Source organism: Strigops habroptila, chromosome 8, assembly GCF_004027225.2.
Source record: "Strigops habroptila isolate Jane chromosome 8, bStrHab1.2.pri, whole genome shotgun sequence".
Taxonomy (NCBI): domain Eukaryota; kingdom Metazoa; phylum Chordata; class Aves; order Psittaciformes; family Psittacidae; genus Strigops; species Strigops habroptila.
In genome coordinates this window covers 26,268,142-26,288,982 of record NC_044284.2, presented here as the reverse complement: position 1 = coordinate 26,288,982, position 20,841 = coordinate 26,268,142, and the positions used below count along the sequence as shown (strand labels likewise).

Below are 20,841 nucleotides of genomic sequence, written 5' to 3'. Positions count from 1 at the left end.
TATGCCAGGAAAAAACCCAACACACTGATCAAACACCTCCTTCATAGACAGTCCAAAGGTAACAGTTCTCCAGCCAGGATTACTTTACGCATGATATTTTCTCTTCTTAGATTGTACAGATGTACTAGCTGTTACTGTGGCGATCTTTAAGTTAAGCTGTGTTAAAGATATTTCAAGGCAGCAGTTTTAACATAAAGAGAAAAGCCAAAAACTCTTGGCAGACAATTAAAAACAAACTTGAATGTTTAAAGGCAATTACAGTGAAATACCCTGTAACACAGAATTGTATGAAATCAAGGAATAAAGGTTAACGTGTTTTGGTTAGTTCTATTTAAAGCTATGTGAATTAAAAGATTTGTGTTACAAGTCCTGATGTAAAGCAAGTATTTTCATACACAATTAACTTGCTGAATTGCAGTGAAAACTCTAAAAATATTAGCAAGAATTTATCCACATAGAAATTATATGAAATCTGAGTTTCTCCATTCCAGAGAAGCATAATACTCTAATAAGAACTATCCTAATCTTCACCTAGCAATAATTTCAAGATGATATTATTATTCTCATTTCCTTGAATAATATCCATACTCCAGGGCCATTTTCCTTCTCATATTCAATATCATGCATGCTTGTATCAAGATTCCTTTCTTCATATCCTGTCACAGTATCAATCACTGCCTCCTGTCCACTCAATCCACTTTTGATTTATCAGCCGCCGTCTTTCTGGACTCCATAACTCGACCCAAACCATTTTAGCAAGACATTGACAAATAGCACCCAGTATCACATCAACCTGTTCCACTTAGTAAACTAAGAAACAGTAACTGTGACATCTCTGCATAAGTATTCCATTCTATTCCCCAGACTGATGTATATTAATGAGGAGATGGTATTTGAAATGCTTCTTCCACATCAGCATCTAATATGATCAAATTAGGAAATGGGATGATTTATTAAATTTCGTAGAGCTGAAATATTTCTTTATATCACTATATGTGTGGTTTCAGAAAGTGAGCTGTTGCTTTCAATTTTTCTACTGAGGATGTGCCTGCATTTCACAGACGAATTATTGTCTTTAAAAAGATTGCAAGAAGGCGAAATGTTATTAAGCAAATGCTCAGTAAAACAAACTAAATCGGTTTTAAAATTCCTAATTTAATGTAAATCTTGGTTGTTTTGCTGAAATTCAGTTTGTGATCTTATTAAGTCCTATTTGCATTGTACTATCTTGCTGTAGGACAGCTTTAAATTTATAGCATTACTAGGAAGCCCCACTTTTTTTGACTCTAAAAAATGTATCTAAAATAAAATAGTTATAATACGCACAAGTTTGCTTATCTTCTAAAATAAAGTAAAAATCGGTTTAGGTTACAAACAATAGCTGCTCAAACTATTTTTAAAAAGTCATTATAAAAATCTAACTATTCAAATTAAAACTTGGTATTTCAGTATTTTATGCAGTTGGGGATCTGTAAATTATTCACTCAAAAAATAACCTAGAGAAGTTATTTAAAAAAAGATTACATTACAGCCACACATTCTTTTACCAACATTTTCACTACCTTGAAAAACAAACCATCTTAATTTGATGGGGGACTGGGAGAAAAGATATTAGATTCAGAATTTGTGCTATCTTCATGACTTATACCAAAAACAAAACCAGTGATTTAAAGATACCATATAATGGATCTTAGCTTCCAATACAAAACTAATTTTCTAGTGTTGGTCCCATTCCCATTGGGTAGGGGGGAAATCACAGTTGCTCAAGCAAGGTGGTGCTCTGAGCTACAACAGTAACATTACAAACGCAAGTAGCACACGTATGATCTTTGTTTTATTGCTCTATTACGCCTGCTTCTCCACTGGGTCTGTAGATTTTACTCCCTGACATTGGCAATTCTGAAGTTGGAGATCAACAAGAACACTTTGGTAGGTAACACACTCTTTGCTACACTAAGACAAGGTGGCTGCCCGAGTTACTTCTGATCATTTTACTTCATAGTTTACATTACGTAGATTTACATTACATAGTTTACAGTTTATCTTCACTACTTACCTTTAAAAGTCATATGAAATAAGTTGCCGCACCCCAAGCAAATGCATTAATGAATGACAGATGCCAAATTCTTATGAAAATTACACTTCAGCACTACAAATACACACATTTCCCAAGATAAATGCTGTCTCTTCGCATTGAACAGCTTTGAATGGATTTTTCTTGTCAGACTTTTTAAATTAATTTCAACTTCTGGTATCCATAACCTCCAACAACAAGGGCTTCCCCAGCTTGACTATGTGATACATAAGAACTAGCCCCTTTTGTTTGACTAGGATCTGCCACCAGCTGACTTCGTTCACTTCATGCCTGCCTCAGGTCTTCAGCTGGAGAAGAAACACTCATTCCTTAATCATCTTTTCCACATCATTAATTCTTATTTTTGTTTTATACCCCTCCATTATATTGCCTCCTACCTCAGGATCTCTTTCCCAGCCTGAAGAATCACAATGTACTCAGTCATTTTAGGAAAGCTGTTCACACCTTCAAACAAGTGCACAAGTCAGATTTTGCGACAGGAAAGAAAGAAAGTATTTAGCATTGCTGCAACTGCCTCAGTACTAGGAAACAGGGAAAACACAGGCCTCTAAGTAGCAGCTTTCTGCAACCTATTTAACTCTCCTCCAGAAATAAGATTAATCCATGGCTTCTCAGTGTAGCATTACAGCAGAGAGCAGACTTGGAAAAAATTACAATAAAATAATCAATGTGTCCTGTTGGGTTTAGTTTTATGCTTTTAACATGCCAAAAGACTCTTCTGTTATAATTTAGGATGTTATTTATAAATACTTCCCCTGAAGAACCATGTCTGTGAATAGTAACATCCCTTAAAGTGACGTGCAGCTATACCTTCATGGCTATAGTATTGAAAAAGCTGCTGTATTTTATACATAAAATATTTTATGCACAATATATCCTAGTACAAAATGAAGTAAACAGTAGTTATGTTTTTAAAGTGCATATTTTCCATATATTGCAATGACAATTAACTTCAGTAAACCCCTTAAGACTGTGTCTAATGAGATCTGCAATTTATACTTATTACAATAAAAAAGAAATGCTGAGTATCTGACATACTGAAAAACACCTTCATTTGCACCTTATTCTTGTAACATCTCAGTGTGGTAAAAATTGATTTTGTTAGCAAAACAGTGGATATTTACGGGAATATTTCTACACACAGTGCAGCAGCTTATCTGGGGTCTACAGCTCAGATGGTAAGTATACTGCAAGAGAGATCAGACAGTTTAAATAACCATATTGCTACTACAAAGGCACTGTAGCAATAAGTGTCCAGGCAACCATTATAATGAACAGCTGTGAATAAGTAATGAGAGAATACCAACAAGAGAAAGTGAAACGTCCACATCTTTGAACAACAATTTTTCAACATTTAGAGGCAACAGCTCTACTGATTTGGTATACGAAAATAACATGGTTTACTAAATTCTTAGTGAAGATACACAAAATAACCTGGCTAATGATCTGTAAACACATAGCAAAAATAAAAAAACCAAAAAAACAAAAACACCAACCTTTGATCTGCCTGATACACTAAATTCAAGAGAAAATGCTAACAATAATTCTCATATCCAGGTGTTCTGGGTTCAGCCACAACACCAGGGATAAACTTTATTTAAACTTCTTAACTGAAAAATACACACACAAAAATTGAGCTGCTTTTAATTACAAAAGTAGGAAGCAGATTTTATAATACAATTTGTAATATCAGATTAAGATTTAAATATTGAAATTATGTTTATTATTGAAAATAGTCATTCGTCACAATCCAATTTATGCACATTTTCATCACCAGAGATATCTTTATATATTAAGAAAAATTTGCATAACTAACTACTCATCTCTTTCCAAAGGAAATAGAGATGAGAAAATAACAATTTAGTCTGATCTTCAGGGAGCCAATGTTATGCATGGGAGTTATGGAAATCAGTAATAAAAAAATATCCAAAAGAATGTTTCAGATGATTACAGTTAAACCAAGGTGACTTTATTGATGTTTTTTGCACTTGGTCGAATGCAAAATATACAACTTATCTTCAAAACCAACTGTTCCACCAGTGCAATTTAAAGATTTTGTACATCAAAACCACTGCATAGAGATTTCAAATTAGGAAGGGTTTCAACTGACATGTAGTTTAGAGCATCACTTGCAACAGTTATTTCTAGTATATTCCAAACTCCGTAAAAATATGAAAATTTTAAATTAATGTTTTTACAGGATAAGTTGTAATTATTTTCCTAGAAAAGAGTCTTACCTTCTTGTTCTACTTTTTGATCTCGATCTTTGAGACCTGTAAGATTTGCCTCTGCCCCTTGATCGGCTACGACTGCGTTTTCTTCTAGAACCATATGAAGAACTACTGCTTGATCTGTGCCTGCGTCTAAAACAAAACCATGCTATTAGTATGCTCTTCTTCTAAAAACAAACAAACAAAAAAGGAACAAAACCCCTAACAGTTTACCTAAACACAAACCTGTGGGTTTTGTATTATGTTGTAGAAGCCTCAAGTACCAGTATTACACTGTAATAAGTAATTCGCATACACATGGGCAATGCCTGTCTTGAAGAGCTTATATTCTAAAATATGCATTCCAAGACACAAAAAGGGTAGACAGAGAAACAGAAGTTAACTGATTTGCCTAAAATCGTGCAGTACCTCAAGGGCAAAGCCAGGAACACAACCCAGCTCTCAATGGTTCTTAGTCCCACGTCCAGCTCATTGAAACTCACTTGCCTCTTTGTCAAATCTAAGGTGGAAGAAACATTTAGAACCTACACTCTCCACAGTATTTACACAGAAACACACCATATGGGATAAGGACTACAACTCCAGTGCTAAAAATTAAATTCATAAAACATTAACTTCTGTGTTGCTACTCTATACAATTATTTCCAGTCATACATCATACATAAAATGCAACCATAAAAATGTATTTTAAATTATGTACACCTAAAAATATTTTATGTATATAACCTTACAGATTTGTTATCCTAACTTTCATAACACACAATCTTTGTTCTGCTCTAATGCAGACAGACCCCCCTGCTCCCCTTTTTGGTTGTTTGGGGGGGTTTTTGGTGGGTTTTTTGTTTGGTTTGGTTTTTGCTTTTTTGTTGTGGTGTTTTTTTGTTGGTGGGTTTTTTTGGTTTTTTGGGGTTTTTTTTATTTGGGGTTTTTGGTTGGTTGATTGGTTTGGTTTGGGGGTTTTTCAGGATTATTAGTAATCAAAAAATTGGTGTCAATTTATTCCATTTGAGCTTGGAAGTTTTCTCCTGAGTTCAGTCACGAGTCAGAAATATATCTTCCTCTTCCCCTCCCACCCAACCTCCCTATTTCATTTATTCAAAGAATAAATTCTTATGCGCAAAGGAGAAAGGTGAAAGAATAGATACTAAATACATAAATTAAATCAACTAATCCTAAAGCTGGGGGAATGATACCTTCCAAGTCTTAATCTTAACATTTCCTCTCCATCCCCTAACAACTAATTCATTAACAATTATGATTCTTAAGTGAAACTCCATATTTTTGGCTTTTACGTTTGATTAATATCGAAATATAACACCTCATAAAAACACTTTTGCAACTCAGGATGTAGTCAGTATCACTTATCTAGCATACGGGAGGCGTGCTGTGTTACGTACAGTAGAGCTGCAGTAGTCCAAACTGGAAAAGATACATAGATTAACTACTAAAACCAGATCTTCATCTAAAAAAGGAATGCACTGTTCCTGTTAAATGAAGATGAACAACAGTACTCTTGGAGACAGCTGCTTTTGATTCTTAAGGGTTAGGGATAAATCCAGTAGGACCCCAGCATGTAATGGTGCTTCAACTGTCAGAAGCAAATGCCCTAAACTAAGGGCAAAGCAAGGGTGCCAGCCAGATCCTAAAAGCAGACACTTTTGTCTTTTCTGGATTCAATTTAAGTCAACTGGTCTTCGTCCAGACTCTAATCTCCCTTCAAGCTCTGTTTTTATCTGTGAGATAGCCATGCCTGCAGTGGACTAAAGAGATTCATAAAGCTGCATGTCATCAGCATATTGTTGGCATCGAAGCCCGTGTCATGTCATTGTGTCCCCTAAGGGCTGCATGTAGATGATGAGCAGGAACAGAATAAAGGGGGGATGGAAATAAACAAACAAGAAACATCCACAACCAGGCAACTCGCCCCTCATTGATACACTCTTCTGCCAACTAAAGAAAGGTTTGTCTGGAGCAGTTTCTAATGTATTTACAGGGCAGCTAGACACAGCAAATATTTCAGCTCCTCTTACTAATAAATTGACCACCACCCGCTCAGTTTGACTCCAGGATCACCACAAGCCGGACCGAGAGGTAACCAGTATAGCATACCTGATCTAAAAAGGTCAGGTACTGAAAGGGGCCTCCGATGAAGAAAACATAGTACTAGGTCAAGAAAAAATTGGTAGATATAGCCACATGATCTGTGGCTATATCTACCACAGACACCTGACAGCCGACTACCATATTCTGTACACATAAAAAATAACAAGAATAATGGTGAAAACTAGCTGCTGCAGCAAATATGTAGACCTGTTGTAAAGTCACACTAAGTCTTTCGACTGAACAAGTCTACCTTGTTGTCTGGGAAGACCTACTGGGTTTATTACAACACAAAAAAGTAACAAAGAATAGTCGGTAACTAGTTGAATGAAACTACTTTACAAACTGGTGTTACACTGTATAAACTACTATATTGTTACTATTATATTGTGAATTATAATAGTTTAACTATTAGAATGGTTGTTATTAACTAAGTAGTTTCATTTCCAAACAGAGATTCCAAATTCATTATTTGGAAGGAGGAGAAAGGAAGAGTTAGTTTAGTGGGCTGGTTTTTGTTATCTTTGGAACTGCATATATACTGGTTTTGTATTCTTGGGTGGGAGCGGTGTTTTGTTTTTTGTTGTGGTGGTGGTTTGGGGTTTTTTCTTTAAATGTAAGAGAAAATACTGCCACATCTTCCAAGATTCAGAGCAAACTTTGCTACAAAATTCCAACCTAGAATTGACTACACATTGGATTCACACACTTCTATCTTTCTGCCATAATATGAAAGAGCTCAATTTGTAAACAACTGCAACAGAGAGTTAATTACTACAAATGCACCTTTTCTCATAAGAATGTGAACGAGACTGGAGATCTCGAGACCGCGACCTTGACCTGGACTTCCTTCCAGATTTTTTACGGCTGTATGTTCTGCTGCCTGAGGAGCTACTTGAAGATGAACGTCTGCGGTGTTTCTTTTTCCTTCTGCTTCTGTTCTCTTCTTCTGTGTCCGAGGAGCGACGTCCCATTTTTAAACTGCGTAAAACCAAAAATTCTAAACTGTAAGAAAGTCTTGTGTCTACATTATGTTGTTATATATATATAAGTAGATAGTGTGTATGCGTATGTAAATAAACATAGCATTACACCATTTTAAAAGTCAGCATGTGAACAGAAAATTTGGCTTGCATGCAAAAATACAAATCAAGATTTTAATATCAGATGTCAACAAATTCATGTTATCAAGTAACTTGAAATTTACACTGTCAGCAAATTTGAATTAATTTATTATGGTATCTAATATATGTCATAACTTTTTATGAAAGATATTTTGTGACCATTTAAACAGATAAATGCACCAATAAAATCATTTCTATATCAGAATATATTTTCATTTTAGATTATTTTTACATTATTGCCTTAGATATTAGTTTTTCAGAAATTTTGGGAGTAATGTATAAGATACTTCAAATATCTGGTATTTCACTTTAAGATGCTATGCAATCACTAGTGCAGCATCTTTAATATGTTTAATTTACACCTATAAATGAGGATCCTTAATGCTTACACAATCAATAGAATGCAATCTATTAATTTCAGCTACTGATGTAACTCTGACATATTACAAGTCCTCCTATTTCTAGCATTAATGGGTTGAACTGGTTCCTTTTCCACAAACGAAATTCTGCCCTTACTCACACCTTTTACTGCCTAGGCAACACACCCTCATCTCCAGGGTAGAGACTGAAAACAGAACAAAAACCGAAATTCACTATTAAGTTTATGCTCAAATTCACAAAAGGTTTGCACACAAATACTAGTCTTCATTATGCTAGGCCTTTCAGTCAAAATGCACGATAGAGGGAAAACCAAACATGGTTAGTCCCACAGACAACATTTCTTAAACCTACATTTTCACCCTCAGGTTGCCAAGACAACTAAAACTGTTTTGCACAGTCATAGGTGCTTCAGTACTACAGCGGTGGATCTAAACACCCAAACAGGCATGGGATTTGCAAAGCCAGTGTACTGGGACCAACTTTCCCAAGGAAGCCTTGCAGGCAGTTACATTCAAAGCACAATAAATATACAGGCACTGCTGCACTTGACAGAATTTGAAGACTATGCCAGAGATGCAGGTTGTTGTCAGATTGAGACACACTCCTCCCTCACTGTGGAAGCTTGCCCTAAGGATTGCCAGATCCCTGGAGCCGGGCAATGAAGCTACAGCAAGCACAAGTCAAGAGTCAAACAAGCACTTTCCAGAAGGATGTCAAGTTCTGGACCTGGCATCTAGTTCAAGGAGATATTTTACCCAACAGTTGTTTAATGCAACATACAAGACAATCTCTTAATTTTCTTTGATGTTCACTAGACTTCACTCACCATCACAATCAAAACAGTAGCTACGTAAACTCACTCCTAAGTAGCCAAATCTCTGCGAACTGCAGACAGCTCTTCCACATGCAACTCAGAGCTATCAGTTCCACTCCTGCAGCCAAAAGTGCCTACAAATTTGGCATTACTAAGCTTTGCTGCAGTGATTCCCTCCATTATTTACTTCATTCTCAATAGTTTCTGTTTTCACCACTTTAAAACTGGTCCTTCAAATAACAATCTAAACAAACCATTTTTGAAATATTCAACTTGAACCAGCAAATTTTTGAAGGAGGAACTGCCACACAAGAGAATTTCTTTTTTAAATTATTTCTACCATCTTACAAATGTTATTCTGCACAGATTTGGAAAAAGACGGAGGCAGTACTTTACAGACTATTTTATCGCATTTAACAAACTATAAATTTAATTTACAATTCTGTAGAGAAATGCCAATTTATATCAACACACCATCTTGGGCAGTCATTTTATACTTTTCCCCTCACAGTAAAAGACTTAGAGAGCTCCAAGCTACTAAGTTAGTCAACAGTAAAACAAAGCTCTTCAAATACATATTGATTGAACAATCTTCAAATGACCATGAATCTGAATCTCAAACTTAAAGTGAGCGGAACTGCTGGAAAAGATGAAACTACAATCTAAGTTAAAAGCTCACAGACCACAGCTCATGTCAGCAAGATTAATGAAATAGACCAGAGAAACAAAAAGTACAAAAAACATTTCTGCCGAGATATTCGCCACTTCATAAGAATACCATTATGAGCCAGAACATTACACTTCAACGTATGTATCTTCTGCTGTCTAACTTCCTTTTTTTTCCCCCATCAGCTTTCTTCCCCATTTGGACCTCTAACTGGATTAAGCAGTGCACAAAACTAGTGAAACATACTATGTAAATCTCCACTTCGTGTCTTCAGGACCAAAGAACGATATGCCATGCCCCTTCTCTATAACAGGACAAGTCCAACAGCATACTTGAGCCTCAGGAGCTCCAGAAGCACTGGGTTTACTGTGGATAAGCTACAGGACAAAGGCACATAAATGACTGACACCATGCATGTTCCAGAGTTTCCACTGTAAAAGAGGTTGCCAGAAGCAGACTGTTGATCATGGAACAACATGCACAGCTGAGACCTAGAGCTGTCTCCTATGGGGATATGTTGGAAGTACACAGGCGACAGACAACTTTGTCTGACAGGCACTATCTTTCACCAGGGTCTTTAGACATTTTCTGGCAAAGACACTTCTTACAAACAAAGCATTTGAGCGCAGTCAATTATCAAGACTTGAAAAAGGTTAGCATTCTCCCTGACAACTGCCTAGTCCCTCCATACTCCTTAACCTGGGAACATGGATTGCCGGCATTGATTGATCACACCAGCTGAAGCCTGATGGACAGGAGAGTCATTCTGGTGGGTCAGCAGTGGTTCATATACCACTTCCACAAACAGAAGTGTATAATAGCACCCACAGATCACAGAGAACTCAGATGACTCAGGGAACCTTAATTAACAAAGTAACAAGGGAAGTGAAGAAAAGGCAAGCAGAAAAAAATAAGGCTTATTACATGGCATCATATACTCAATCTCAGGGGGTTTTACAACCTGTTTCTAACTTTCTGTGTTTCCATACAAAGGCTGCAGATCCACCACAAAGACTTGTGCCATAGAGTTAACGGAGTTCACCCTTTCAGCTATTGGGAATCCCATTTTTAAGGCTCCTCACCCCTACTTTTCAGGCAGAAGCATTAAGCCATATGTATTTGCAACAGGAGATGTGCTTCTGCAAATCCCAATTTATGTGTTGGTGCTGTGGAAGATACAGCTCTCAATGCCTGCTAAGATGCAAGAGGCTTTTATCCTGACTATGGGAACAACACTATGAGGAGGAGAAGAGGAGGAAGAAAAGGTATATTAACAAGCACCACCAGCAAATGAACGGTTTCAAATGAACCTAAACCTGGTTTACAACCCAGGCGTCCATGGAGAGACAGTCTCCTGACCGCCACGTCAGTGAGGCTCATTCTTTCCCATTACCCAGCCCCAACCTTCCCTCTGTGTGGTTCTCATTCACTCTTAGCATATTCCCTCACACATTTCTGAATTTAGGTCAAACTACTCTGGTCAAACAGCAAAGGAACACTGAGAGTTCAGAAGATGCAGTCTCAAGATACGAGAACCCCCAAATAGCTACAGGGAAACTCATGCTGAAGCCTGAACTGGAACATAACATCACCAAATTCATTAGCTACTAAAGTATTTTTGAAGGCTCTAGCGAATGTGAACTTCAACACTGTGAAGGCTTGAAATTTGTCTGAAATTGAACAGCTCTTCAGTGGGATGATTAGCACCTGGACCTGGTAAATTTAAGTCCCTGTTCTGGAGCACAGGCCTGTTGGAGTATCTAAAAGGCAGGTCCTCCAAGGCCTTTGGTTTCTTAGTAGTTTTTGTTGAGGTCTTGTTTCTGAAAACTGATGCTGCAACATTTGAAATGAAAACAAAGTGCATACTCTCACACATGCACTTTGTCAAAAGAAACACCAACCTCAAAAATTTCAAACCAACTACTTACATTTGGCAAAGTTATAAATAGTGCTACCAAGCTCACCTTCAAACAGGTAAGTAACCTCCACTCTGCATTTAAAAATGTAAAGAAAAACATAGATGACAAGAAACATACTTCTTTAGACAAATCTATTGAAAGAGAACAAGGTACACTTGAAGCATATGCTCATTGATCTGATCTTGTTCAATCTTGATTCATAAGATGTTGGAATTATTTCAAGTGCACAACACATTTTCAAACATAAGTTTCAAATTATTACTGTATTTACTACAGGTTGTAAGAAAATAATATTGTTTGGTTAGTTTTAATCAGAGGCTGTTCTCCAGTAAACATTACTGCAGCAGACTACATCTTGAGCACAGCATCTAATTAAACAATACAATCTTTAGTTACCACAATCAGCCAGAAGCAATGAAGACAAAATAACCTCCACATTTGTTTAGCATCAAATCCAAACAATTTACATTTGTCAGTTACCAAGAAACTTTGATTACAACTGACTCGCAATAACCACTAACCACCTTCCCAGTTTATGCAGCAACTCTACAAACAAGATCTTTTGAGAAATATAACCAGTTAGAAGGGCATTAATGGAAAATATACTTCAGCCATCTCAATATCCCCCTTCTTTCCTGCTGAACTGTGCGAGTCCACTTATAGGAGAGAACCAACAAGTCAGGAGGAGATGATACATGAGCTTCAGCCAGGAAACAAAGCTAACTGGAGTAAAAATTATTCTAAGGTCTCAAACAAACATGCTTACTAGCTAATAAGCGGGATTCACAGTGTTACTAATGGCAACGCTGCTCCCCAAAATAGGGAAACCACAAGCAGGCAGAGTAAAAGTCTCTCTCAGATAGCATGTATGCAGATGAAAGACTGCCTTTGTGTCTACCTCCGCCAAGCCTGGAGTTACATGGAAACTGTCCCTGCTCTACAATTCAGAAAAATTGCTCTCAGAGGAAGAGATTTGATCAGACAAGACAATAATGTGGCTGTTCTCAAGAGGACAGCAACCTGAATTGCTCTTGTTGATTTTACATTCCTAGCCAGCAGTACCTCTTCCCCTCATCAAGTTTCCAGATCTCTAGAGGAAGAGTACCTGAATCGAACCTACCAAGAGAGCTACCTGCTTACCCCAGAAGAAAGTCTAGAGACCAAAGAAACACAGGAATTCAGCTACTTTCTTATGACCTCTCCCATAGGAACAAGAATCCACACACACCACACATACCAGAACACTGTCTTCTGGTTACAAAAAAGATGTCCTCTTTGACAGTTACATCAGCAGTATTTTTCAAAATTGTTTATTTTGAACTTAAAGAAAGTTTGCCTCAATTCAAAATCATGAGCGAACAATTTATCTATAATCAGCCTAATTCAGTTTAAAATCTTTACATTTTAAAGTGGGGCAAAAAATAGGCTGAAGGAGACACCACACGCCCATGGCCATCCATGAGACCGCCAGCAAAGCAGGGAGTTGAACCAAAATCTCAAACACCAGTACGATGCTCATCTATTAGGAGATCACCTCCACAGGCCGCCTTTTGCTCAATAATTCTTAATTTTAGAAACTGGCCTCCCATGACATAACTACATTTTCCATACTTGAGGCAGTAAGAACTACAAACACTCCCAATTTAGATCACTAAGGGCATTAATTAATCAGCATTTCTTCCACATAACCAACTTTCAGAATAAGCTTCGAGAACAGCTAAGTTGACATGAACTTCATGATGCAGCTTTTAGTATTTCTTTTAAATCGAGTTCTAAATACCTTTCTCACTTGTGGAACATAGGATCGTGCTATCATGGGGTATAGGATTGTGTTAAAACGTTAAAAATAACATGTTTAAAATTTGTCCCAGGACTTTAGAATGGATAAACTGTTCAAAACCAGCTTCATTCATATCGGGAGGGAAGGAGAAAAAAAGAAAAAAAAAAAAAAAAAAAGGACCCAAATTGTATTTAGCTGAAATATAAAATGGAAATACCTAAAGTCACTGCTATTTGAAATAGCGCATCACATACAGGAAAAAAAAAAACCCAACAAACAATTGCATACCTTCTTTACCTATGCTTTCACAGACAAAAGCTGACAAAGTAAGATTCGACGTGAATGATTCCCACATTCACAAATCAAAGAGTAAAGGCTCCAAGGGCAGATGAGCAGGTGCCAGGGACTGTCACATCCCAGGAGGTACGTGCTCCCCACTCACATTCTCTGAGCCCTGGTAATATACAACAAGGGGAAAGGGACTTGAAAAAGACCAGGAAGGAAACAGTTACTAGTGCCCCATGTCAGTTTCCCACGGAAACAGACTGTGTCAGTTTCACACCTGTCAGAAACAGGACCAGAATCAGAACAAACGCGCCAGGACTGGGCTCTGCCGGTCTGTGGGAGCGCTCCTCTCTAGCGCTGCTCCTGCGCTACCCCGCACACGCGGCAAGAGGCTGCTCCTGCAAGACACGGACACGTTTACGACCGGGCCGATCGCCTCTGCCGGTTCCGGCGTTGCCCGCAGCCCCGCGAGGGCACGGCAGCGCCAAACCGCGAGAAGCCGAGCCTCTGACCACGGGAGACCCCGCGGCCAGCGCGGCAGGCCGCGAGGGGAAACAACACGCACCGCAGAGCGCAGCGGCCGAGCCCCGCAACACGGCGGGAGCCAGTCGTGGGGCCCCGCCACAGCCCAGGGAGGGTAGGCCGTGGCGGCGCGGCCCCGCCGCCGTCATGGCAATAGCGGGCAGGCCCGCCCCACCAACCCCCGCCGGCCCCGCACGGCAGCCAGGGGTGGCCGCGGCCCTAAGGACGACCAGCAGCAGCAGGCCTCAGTGCGCGCCTGGCCCCCACGGCGCCCTGCCTCGCCCCCGACAGGGGTGGGCTCACCGCCGGGCCCCACGCGTTACCTGAGCGACAGAGCAGCCAGGCCGGGCCGCGGGAGAAACAGCACTGCCGGGCCCCGGCTGCCGGTTTGAGCTCAGCGCGTTCCTGGGCGGCAGGCAGGCAGCAGCAAGCCAGCGCCGAGCTCATCCAGGCGGCCAGGCAGCGCCGCCGAGCGCCGAGGAATCGATGCGGCGAGCTCCCCGCCCCGGCGGGGCGAGCCCCCCACGCACCACGCGTGCCGGGCCGAGCGCCGGTGCCGGGGTCCCCGTTGCCCACGGGCTGCTACGGCGCATTGCCCGCACCGGGCGCCGTGTGGCAACCGCAGCGGCTGACCGGCATGTTGCATCGGCACGGTGCGGGCCGCCTCCCCCACGGGTGACGGTCTCCGCGCCGGGGCGAGGCGCGGGGACAGTGGCGCGGGGGATTTCTCGTTTCAACTCGAAGCTATTAACGAGGATCGGTGTTTCCCAGCACTGGCAGCCAGCCCCGTGGCCGAAGGGGCAGCGCTCCCCTTGCGGCGTGGGTTCCGCGCCGGGGCCGGGCTGTGCTCGGCAAGGGAGAGACCACCCGTGCGAGGCGGGCACGTCCCGGGCCGAGCTCAGCCTCCGCCGGGCGACGCCGAGAAACGCAACGAAACAGTTTAAGACCTACGGTTAATTCCGTTTTTTTGCGTAATTATCTTAGTTTAACGCGAGCTTCCGAGCCCGCGACCCCCGCTACGGGAACAGCGAAATGTTGCGTGTGGATAAACGAAACGTAAGGGCGATCATCTCCCCTGTCCGTCCTGTCCGCCCGGCGCCCGGCGGGACCGGTTCACCAGCGGCGGGATCGGCTGTGCTGCCTGCGGCGGGGAGACAGCAAACTGGTGCCTATCGCGGCGGAGGCGAGTTTAATTGGGTCTGAAGAACCGCTAATTCCATTTTCGCTGCCGTACCTGCCCCAGTAAATAAACGCTGCTTTATGTAAAGTCATCCTCGCAGGGGTCAAATGAAAAATCAATGAGTAGGCAGGAGTTAAACAATTTTGAATAATTTATTAGAATTCTAGCAAAGGTAGGAGAGGAGCCCTGTCAACAAAAGTGCTCTCCTAATGGGATTTAAACAACAAAGGGAAAACAATATTAGCAATAAATAGCGTAATTCGCTCTAATCTGATGCCTCAATTCGCCGTACGAGCAAATGCTAACGATGTGGCTGTATTTATTTGTCACTGCCAATTAGCCGGTCATTGATTGGGGGCATTTGGGCGCCCAAGGAGGAACTTTCTTGGTTCCCCCGGGGCCGGTTCCGCGGTTGCGCGGCGCACCGGGCAGGCTCCCAGCGGGAAGGGTGGGGGGGATCGGGGGGTTCGGGGCCGCCCCGAGCCCCGCGGGGCGGTGCGCGGGCGCGGAGCCTGCGCGCCCCCCCCCCGGCCGCCCCCCGTTGTGGCCACTCCCCCGCAGCCCCGGCCCCGCTCCCGCGCCGCGCTAGCCCGGGACCTCGCGCCCGGGCCCGCACCTAATTACACTAATTAGGGCACGGCGGGCGGCGGGCGGGCAGGCGGCGCCCCGGGCGCGGTGCCCCGCGGCGGGCGGCGCGGTCGGGCGGCGGAGAAGGGGTCCATTCAGAGCTCCGAGGGGAGGTAATTCGCCAGGAACAAGGGGCAGGCTTTGCAAAGTATAAATAGTGCCACTTCAATCGCGGCGTCGCTATCAGACCCCGAGAGCCCTGCACGTCGGGCGGCACAGCTCAGCACGGCTCGGGGCGCCGCCGGCAGTCTGCCCCGTGGATGCCCGCCCCGGGAGTCGGGGCAGCGCGCCCCTGAGCCGCGGCCATGGAGGAGCTGACGGCGTTTGTCTCCAAGTCGTTTGATCCCAAAGCGAAGGAGAAGAAGGAGCTCATCACCTACCGCGAGGTGCTGGAGAGCGGGCCCTTGCGCGGCGGCGGACCGCGGGAGAGCGGCGGAGCGGCGGCGGAGCCGGGCCGTGAGGAAGCGGGCAGCCCCGCGGGGCGGGCGGGCGGCGGGCAGTCCCCGCCACGGGAGCACGACGCCGCCGCCGAGAGAGCTGCCGAGGCGGCCACCCCTAAGCTCAGCGACGGTAACGGCGGCACCGGGGGCTCCCCTTCCTCCCTTCTATCCTGGCTGGGATCGGAACGCGGGCGGTGGCCGCGCACTGGGCGAGACGCGGTCGCGGGTGGAAGGGGCTCGGCAGCGCCCGTGGGGATGCTGCGACAGGCGTTAGCGGGCGGCTTTCCATGTTTTCCTAATTACGGGAAATATGCAGCCAGCCCTGAAGTTTATATAAAAATATTTAAACAAGCGTTTAAGTTGCTCGCGACGCGATCTGTTCCTGGTTACCATCCCGCGGGAAGCCGCTCTGCCAACGAAAGCCCGGGCTCGCCGGCCCATTCGTTATCCCACGGGTCGCGGACGCGCGTGGGGCCGCACCGCGATGCACCGTCTCCATGGTGTGGAGTTCCGCACCCCCAGCTCCTTTTCTTTGGAGAAGCCTCGCGGCTTGTTCCGCGCGTTTCTAGCGCTGGGGCAATGTCCGCGATGCCCGTACTGGGGACGCTCTCAGGAGCCGGGCCGCGCCGGCGGAGCAGCGGCGGGGGTTCTGCGCCTGGCCGCGGGGCAAGGCCCGTCGCTGTGCGGGCGACCCGCGGTTCACAGCCTCCCTTTTGTTCGGACGAGCGTTCCCGGCAGGGTATCCTTAGGAAGCGGCGATGAACGGATTTGCGCGAACGAGCGCGGGGAGCCGGGCCGGGCCGGCACGCAGGTCCCGCGGAGCTCCGCGCAGGGACTCCGCGGCGCGTCTCTGGCAGCAAATTAAACAACGAAAACAGAAACCGCGGGTGCAGAAGGGCCGCTCTGGTCCGCGGAGCGCGGCGGGGACCTGTTGCTGCGCTTCCTCCGAGCGGGGTGGACCTCCTGGCCGGCTCGGGGCGGGGGGCGGCCCTCCGAGGCCCTTCACTGCCGCAGCCGTTACCGGAGCCGAGTGGCGGGGCCCGGAAAGGCAGCGGCTGAGGCGGGCCTCGCGCGGCCCGCAGGCCCCGCCGGCGCCGGCCCCGGGGAGCTCCTGCCTGGTTCTCCTCCTCCCCCGGCTGCCGGGAGGGGGGCGGTGGGCCGGTGATCGATCCCCGGCAGCCTGGACCGCCCCCCCTCCCCCGGCCCGGTCCGGCTGTCTGACCGCCTGTGTCATGCCCAGTCTCCCCAGAGCTGAAGGAGCGCAAGGAGGATGCGAAAGCGATGGACGAGGAAGGGCAGACGAAAATCAAGCAGAGGAGGAGCCGAACGAATTTCACCCTGGAGCAGCTGAACGAGCTGGAAAGGCTTTTCGACGAGACCCACTACCCGGACGCCTTCATGCGGGAGGAGCTGAGCCAGAGGCTGGGGCTCTCCGAGGCCAGGGTGCAGGTAGCCGGGCCGGGGTGGGGGGTGCGCTCGGTGCTTGGTACAACCCGCCGGGGCCCTGTCCCCGCCGCTCCCGACACGGCTGTCAGGGCGGTGTGGAGCTCCCCGCACCCAGCAAATCCCTAAAATTGCCTCCCGAGGTGTCTTGCGGCTCGGTCCACTGCCAGCTCCCCGCCCGCGTTCACCCCCGGCAGCTGCGGTGGCTGTGCCCCGGCGTGGGCTCCTGCGGTCGCATCAATTAACTTTATAGGTGTAGTGATCGTAAACTGAATTAGGAACTGCTAAGCGTCCCCGAAATTTACAATCGGTTTCTTTTCCTAGCTGTTAAATCTCGGGGGAAGAGGCGCGAACGCTGAGCGAAGGGCATAGACCGGCTTTGTTCGGATTTAGGAACTACAACACTTTGGGGCAAACCCAGGCTGCTCTGAGCGCTCTCCCGCACGGAGAAGCCGCAGCTTCCTCTAATTTAACCTCGGGCTGCCCGTCCAGAGTTTTCCCACATCGGTTCCTGGGCTGGTTTCTGCGGGTTTGGTCGGGATGAGATTGAGCGTGAAGAAGAGTCTGGGCTTTGCCCGGCTGGGGAGGAAGGTGGCTTTTCAATGGGAAAAAATGTAGCTGCTCCGGTGCGTTTCCGTTGGAGTAATAAAAAAGGGGAAAATGACAGTCGTTGTTTGAGTACATGGAGCAGCTTTAGGCCCCCAACATCTGCAGCTGCTCGGAAATCTGGCTGTAAGAGATATCACCACCACCATGCCCCACACCCTCCCATTCCGGTGCACCCGCGATGGGGTAGGAATGGGGCAGGACCTGCCACATTGAACTGAAAAAGGAATAATCGGCAGCTTCGGGCACCGCCGGCTGATCCAGGGAGAAAAATAGAATACTTAAAGCTTTCATTTTCCCGCTCCCTCGTTTCTCCGGCTGTTTATGCCCAGGAAATGTTTTAGCAAACCCAAAGTTGCTGGGCTTCAACTTGGCCGTGAGGAACGGTGGAGGGCGGCGCTGCCTTCCGCGGGCTCCGCGCTCCACAAAGGCGGCGAAGGATGATCATAATCCGCGCTGCCAGCGCGCAGGGTGCGGAATAAGTTTTGGAGATTTACATAGATTAACTCCACTCCCTTTAAATCCTTCCGGAAAACGCTTGGCAATAATATTTTTCCTTCGCCTCCGCAATGATTTGTAAATCACGAAATGGGAGAGGGCGAGCGCAGCAGCCGTGCAGGTTTGCTGGCGGAGGAAATCACGTTTATATTCGTCTCTTCTAGTAAAGCCTCAAAAAGAGATATTTTGTTCTATTTTATTTTTATTTTTTGGCCGCTGGGAAGGGTTGCCTGGTCGGGGTGGCGTCTGAAATGCGGTTCCTTAAAGTAGGAATGTTTTCAGGCGTGCTCTCCCGCCTTCTCTCCCTGCCCTCTCTTCCCTAAGCAAGAGAACTTGGTTCTAGGAATTTATTTCAACGATTTCGTTTCCAATATTAAAAGTACGCTGTCTGAGGTGCAGCTTTTTCTGTGGAAGCACATTAGATTATCATGATAATGAGAGAATTATTCTGCTTCTGTGCTACACTCCACTGCACAGAGGAACGGGGGGGGGGGGGGGGGAAGAAAAGAAAAAAAAAAAGGGGGGGGAGGACACGAATAAAAAAAGAGAAAAAAGAAAACCTAAACTTCTTTGTAGTGAAGCTTTGATGACAGTATTACTCCCCCTCCCCCCAAAACTCCCAAAATAATAATTTAAAAAAGTGAGTTATGAAACTCCTTGATGTTTACTTTTTCTTGCAGATAAAGCTAATTAATTTCTTTATTAATGAGTACGAGGCATGATGGTGCAAACATCCAAACCCCATGTCACCAATCAGTATTCGATGTCGGGGGGGGTGTTCAGGTCTTCCAGGCTCCCACTGCGGACAGGGGAGCCCGCGGCTCAGCCCCTCACTCCTGTGGGGGGAGCGCTCCGCGGGTGCCCATTACATTTTAATTTTATTTTCTTTTTTCTTTCTTTTTTTTTTGTTGTTGTTTTTGTTGTTGTTGTAATGTTTTTTTTTTATTTCCTCACCTTTTGCCTTTTGGGACTCATGTGCCAGGGGCTGCCCTGGGCGCGGGGTGGGGGGCTGGAGCCCAGCCAGTGCTGCAACCGGTTTCTTTGTCTGTCGGGTTTGTTGTTATTGTTATTATCCGCGGGTTTATTTTTATTCCCCTTGGTCATGACCCCCGTGTGTCCCCCCTGCCGTGTCCCCTCAGGTCTGGTTCCAGAACCGAAGAGCCAAATGCCGAAAGCAAGAAAACCAACTGCATAAAGGTACTGGGAATGATGGGGGGATGTGGTGTGTTGACACGCGTGGAGGGGCTCTTCCGCACTGACCGCTTCCCGCTGCCTCCCGCAGGGGTGCTGATCGGTGCCGCCACGCAGTTCGAAGCCTGCCGGGTGGCTCCCTACGTGAACGTGGGTGCGCTGCGGATGCCCTTCCAGCAGGCAAGTGGCGGAGGGGAAGGAGGGGAAGGGGCCGGGGCACACGCGGGTCCCGCCGGTCGCGGGTGGGTGCGGGACGCACACGGGCCCCGCCGCCACGTGCCGCCCGTCTGTGTGTTCCGCCCCGCAGGTGCAGGCGCAGCTGCAGCTGGACAGCGCCGTGGCCCACGCGCACCACCACCTCCACCCGCACCTGGCCCACGCACCCTACATGATGTTCCCCGCGCCCCCCTTCGGGCTACCGCTGGCCACGCTAGCAGAGTCCGCGTCCGCCGCATCCGTGGTGGCTGCCGCCGCTGCCGCCAAGACCACCAGCAAGAACTCCAGCATCGCCGACCTCCGTCTTAAGGCCAAGAAGCACGCCGCCGCCCTGGGGCTGTGACAGCATCACAAAATAAATGGTGGGGGGAAGGAGAAAAAACCCCAAACCCTCCCAAAAGCACCCCAAAACCCGACCCACCAAACCGGGAGAGGCGAGGGAGCGCAGAGACGGATGGGGGATATACACTTATTTAAGGAATTCGAGGAGCTGGACGCGCAGCCGGGGAGTTCATAGGTTTTAAACTGACCTTTTTCTGCGAAGTTCACTTTAATACAAGAAATTTGATAAGAGAGGCGGGCCTCCCTTCATGGTGCATCAGACACTTGAGTCTAACAACCACGTCTGGAGTAGCAGCAAGAAGAAGAGAGAAAGATGATGATGAAGAAGGGAAAAAAAAAAAAATTAAGAAGGAAAAAAATAATTTAAAAAGGACAATGAT

The 20,841-nt window shown here is 45.6% G+C and overlaps 2 protein-coding genes across 3 annotated transcripts in view; one reads left to right on the top strand and one right to left on the bottom strand.

Annotated features, from left to right (window-relative positions):
- RSRC1 (arginine and serine rich coiled-coil 1) overlaps positions 1-14,306 on the bottom strand; it is a gene marked incomplete at its 5' end in the record, with an annotated part of 168,841 nt that extends 154,535 nt beyond the window's left edge. The window contains 3 exons of the mRNA XM_030496208.1: positions 4,333-4,458; positions 7,213-7,407; positions 14,242-14,306. Of these exons, the coding sequence (XP_030352068.1) occupies positions 4,333-4,458; positions 7,213-7,407; positions 14,242-14,306 (386 nt within the window). The remainder of the gene's footprint in view (positions 1-4,332; positions 4,459-7,212; positions 7,408-14,241) is intronic.
- A 1,724-nt stretch (positions 14,307-16,030) lies between these two features.
- Positions 16,031-20,462, top strand: SHOX2 (short stature homeobox 2). Of its 2 annotated transcripts, none has more exons than XM_030494669.1 (5): positions 16,031-16,295; positions 17,406-17,614; positions 19,852-19,909; positions 19,995-20,083; positions 20,211-20,462. In XM_030494669.1, exons 1-5 carry the CDS (start codon positions 16,031-16,033, stop codon positions 20,460-20,462), a joined length of 873 nt encoding a protein of 290 aa, XP_030350529.1. The 2 variants fall into 2 exon arrangements, with proteins under 2 accessions (XP_030350529.1, XP_030350528.1); XM_030494668.1 differs by having other exon boundaries at positions 19,995-20,088; positions 20,177-20,462.
- The last annotated feature ends 379 nt before the right edge of the window (positions 20,463-20,841 follow it).

Coding starts and splice junctions, on each gene's coding strand:
- SHOX2 (XM_030494668.1), top strand. CDS start 16,031: ATGGAGGAGCTGACGGCGTTTGTCTCCAAGTCGTTTGATCCCAAAGCG. Junction 17,615..19,851: donor TCTCCGAGGCCAGGGTGCAG/GTAGCCGGGCCG, acceptor GTGTCCCCTCAG/GTCTGGTTCCAGAACCGAAG. Junction 19,910..19,994: donor AGAAAACCAACTGCATAAAG/GTACTGGGAATG, acceptor TGCCTCCCGCAG/GGGTGCTGATCGGTGCCGCC.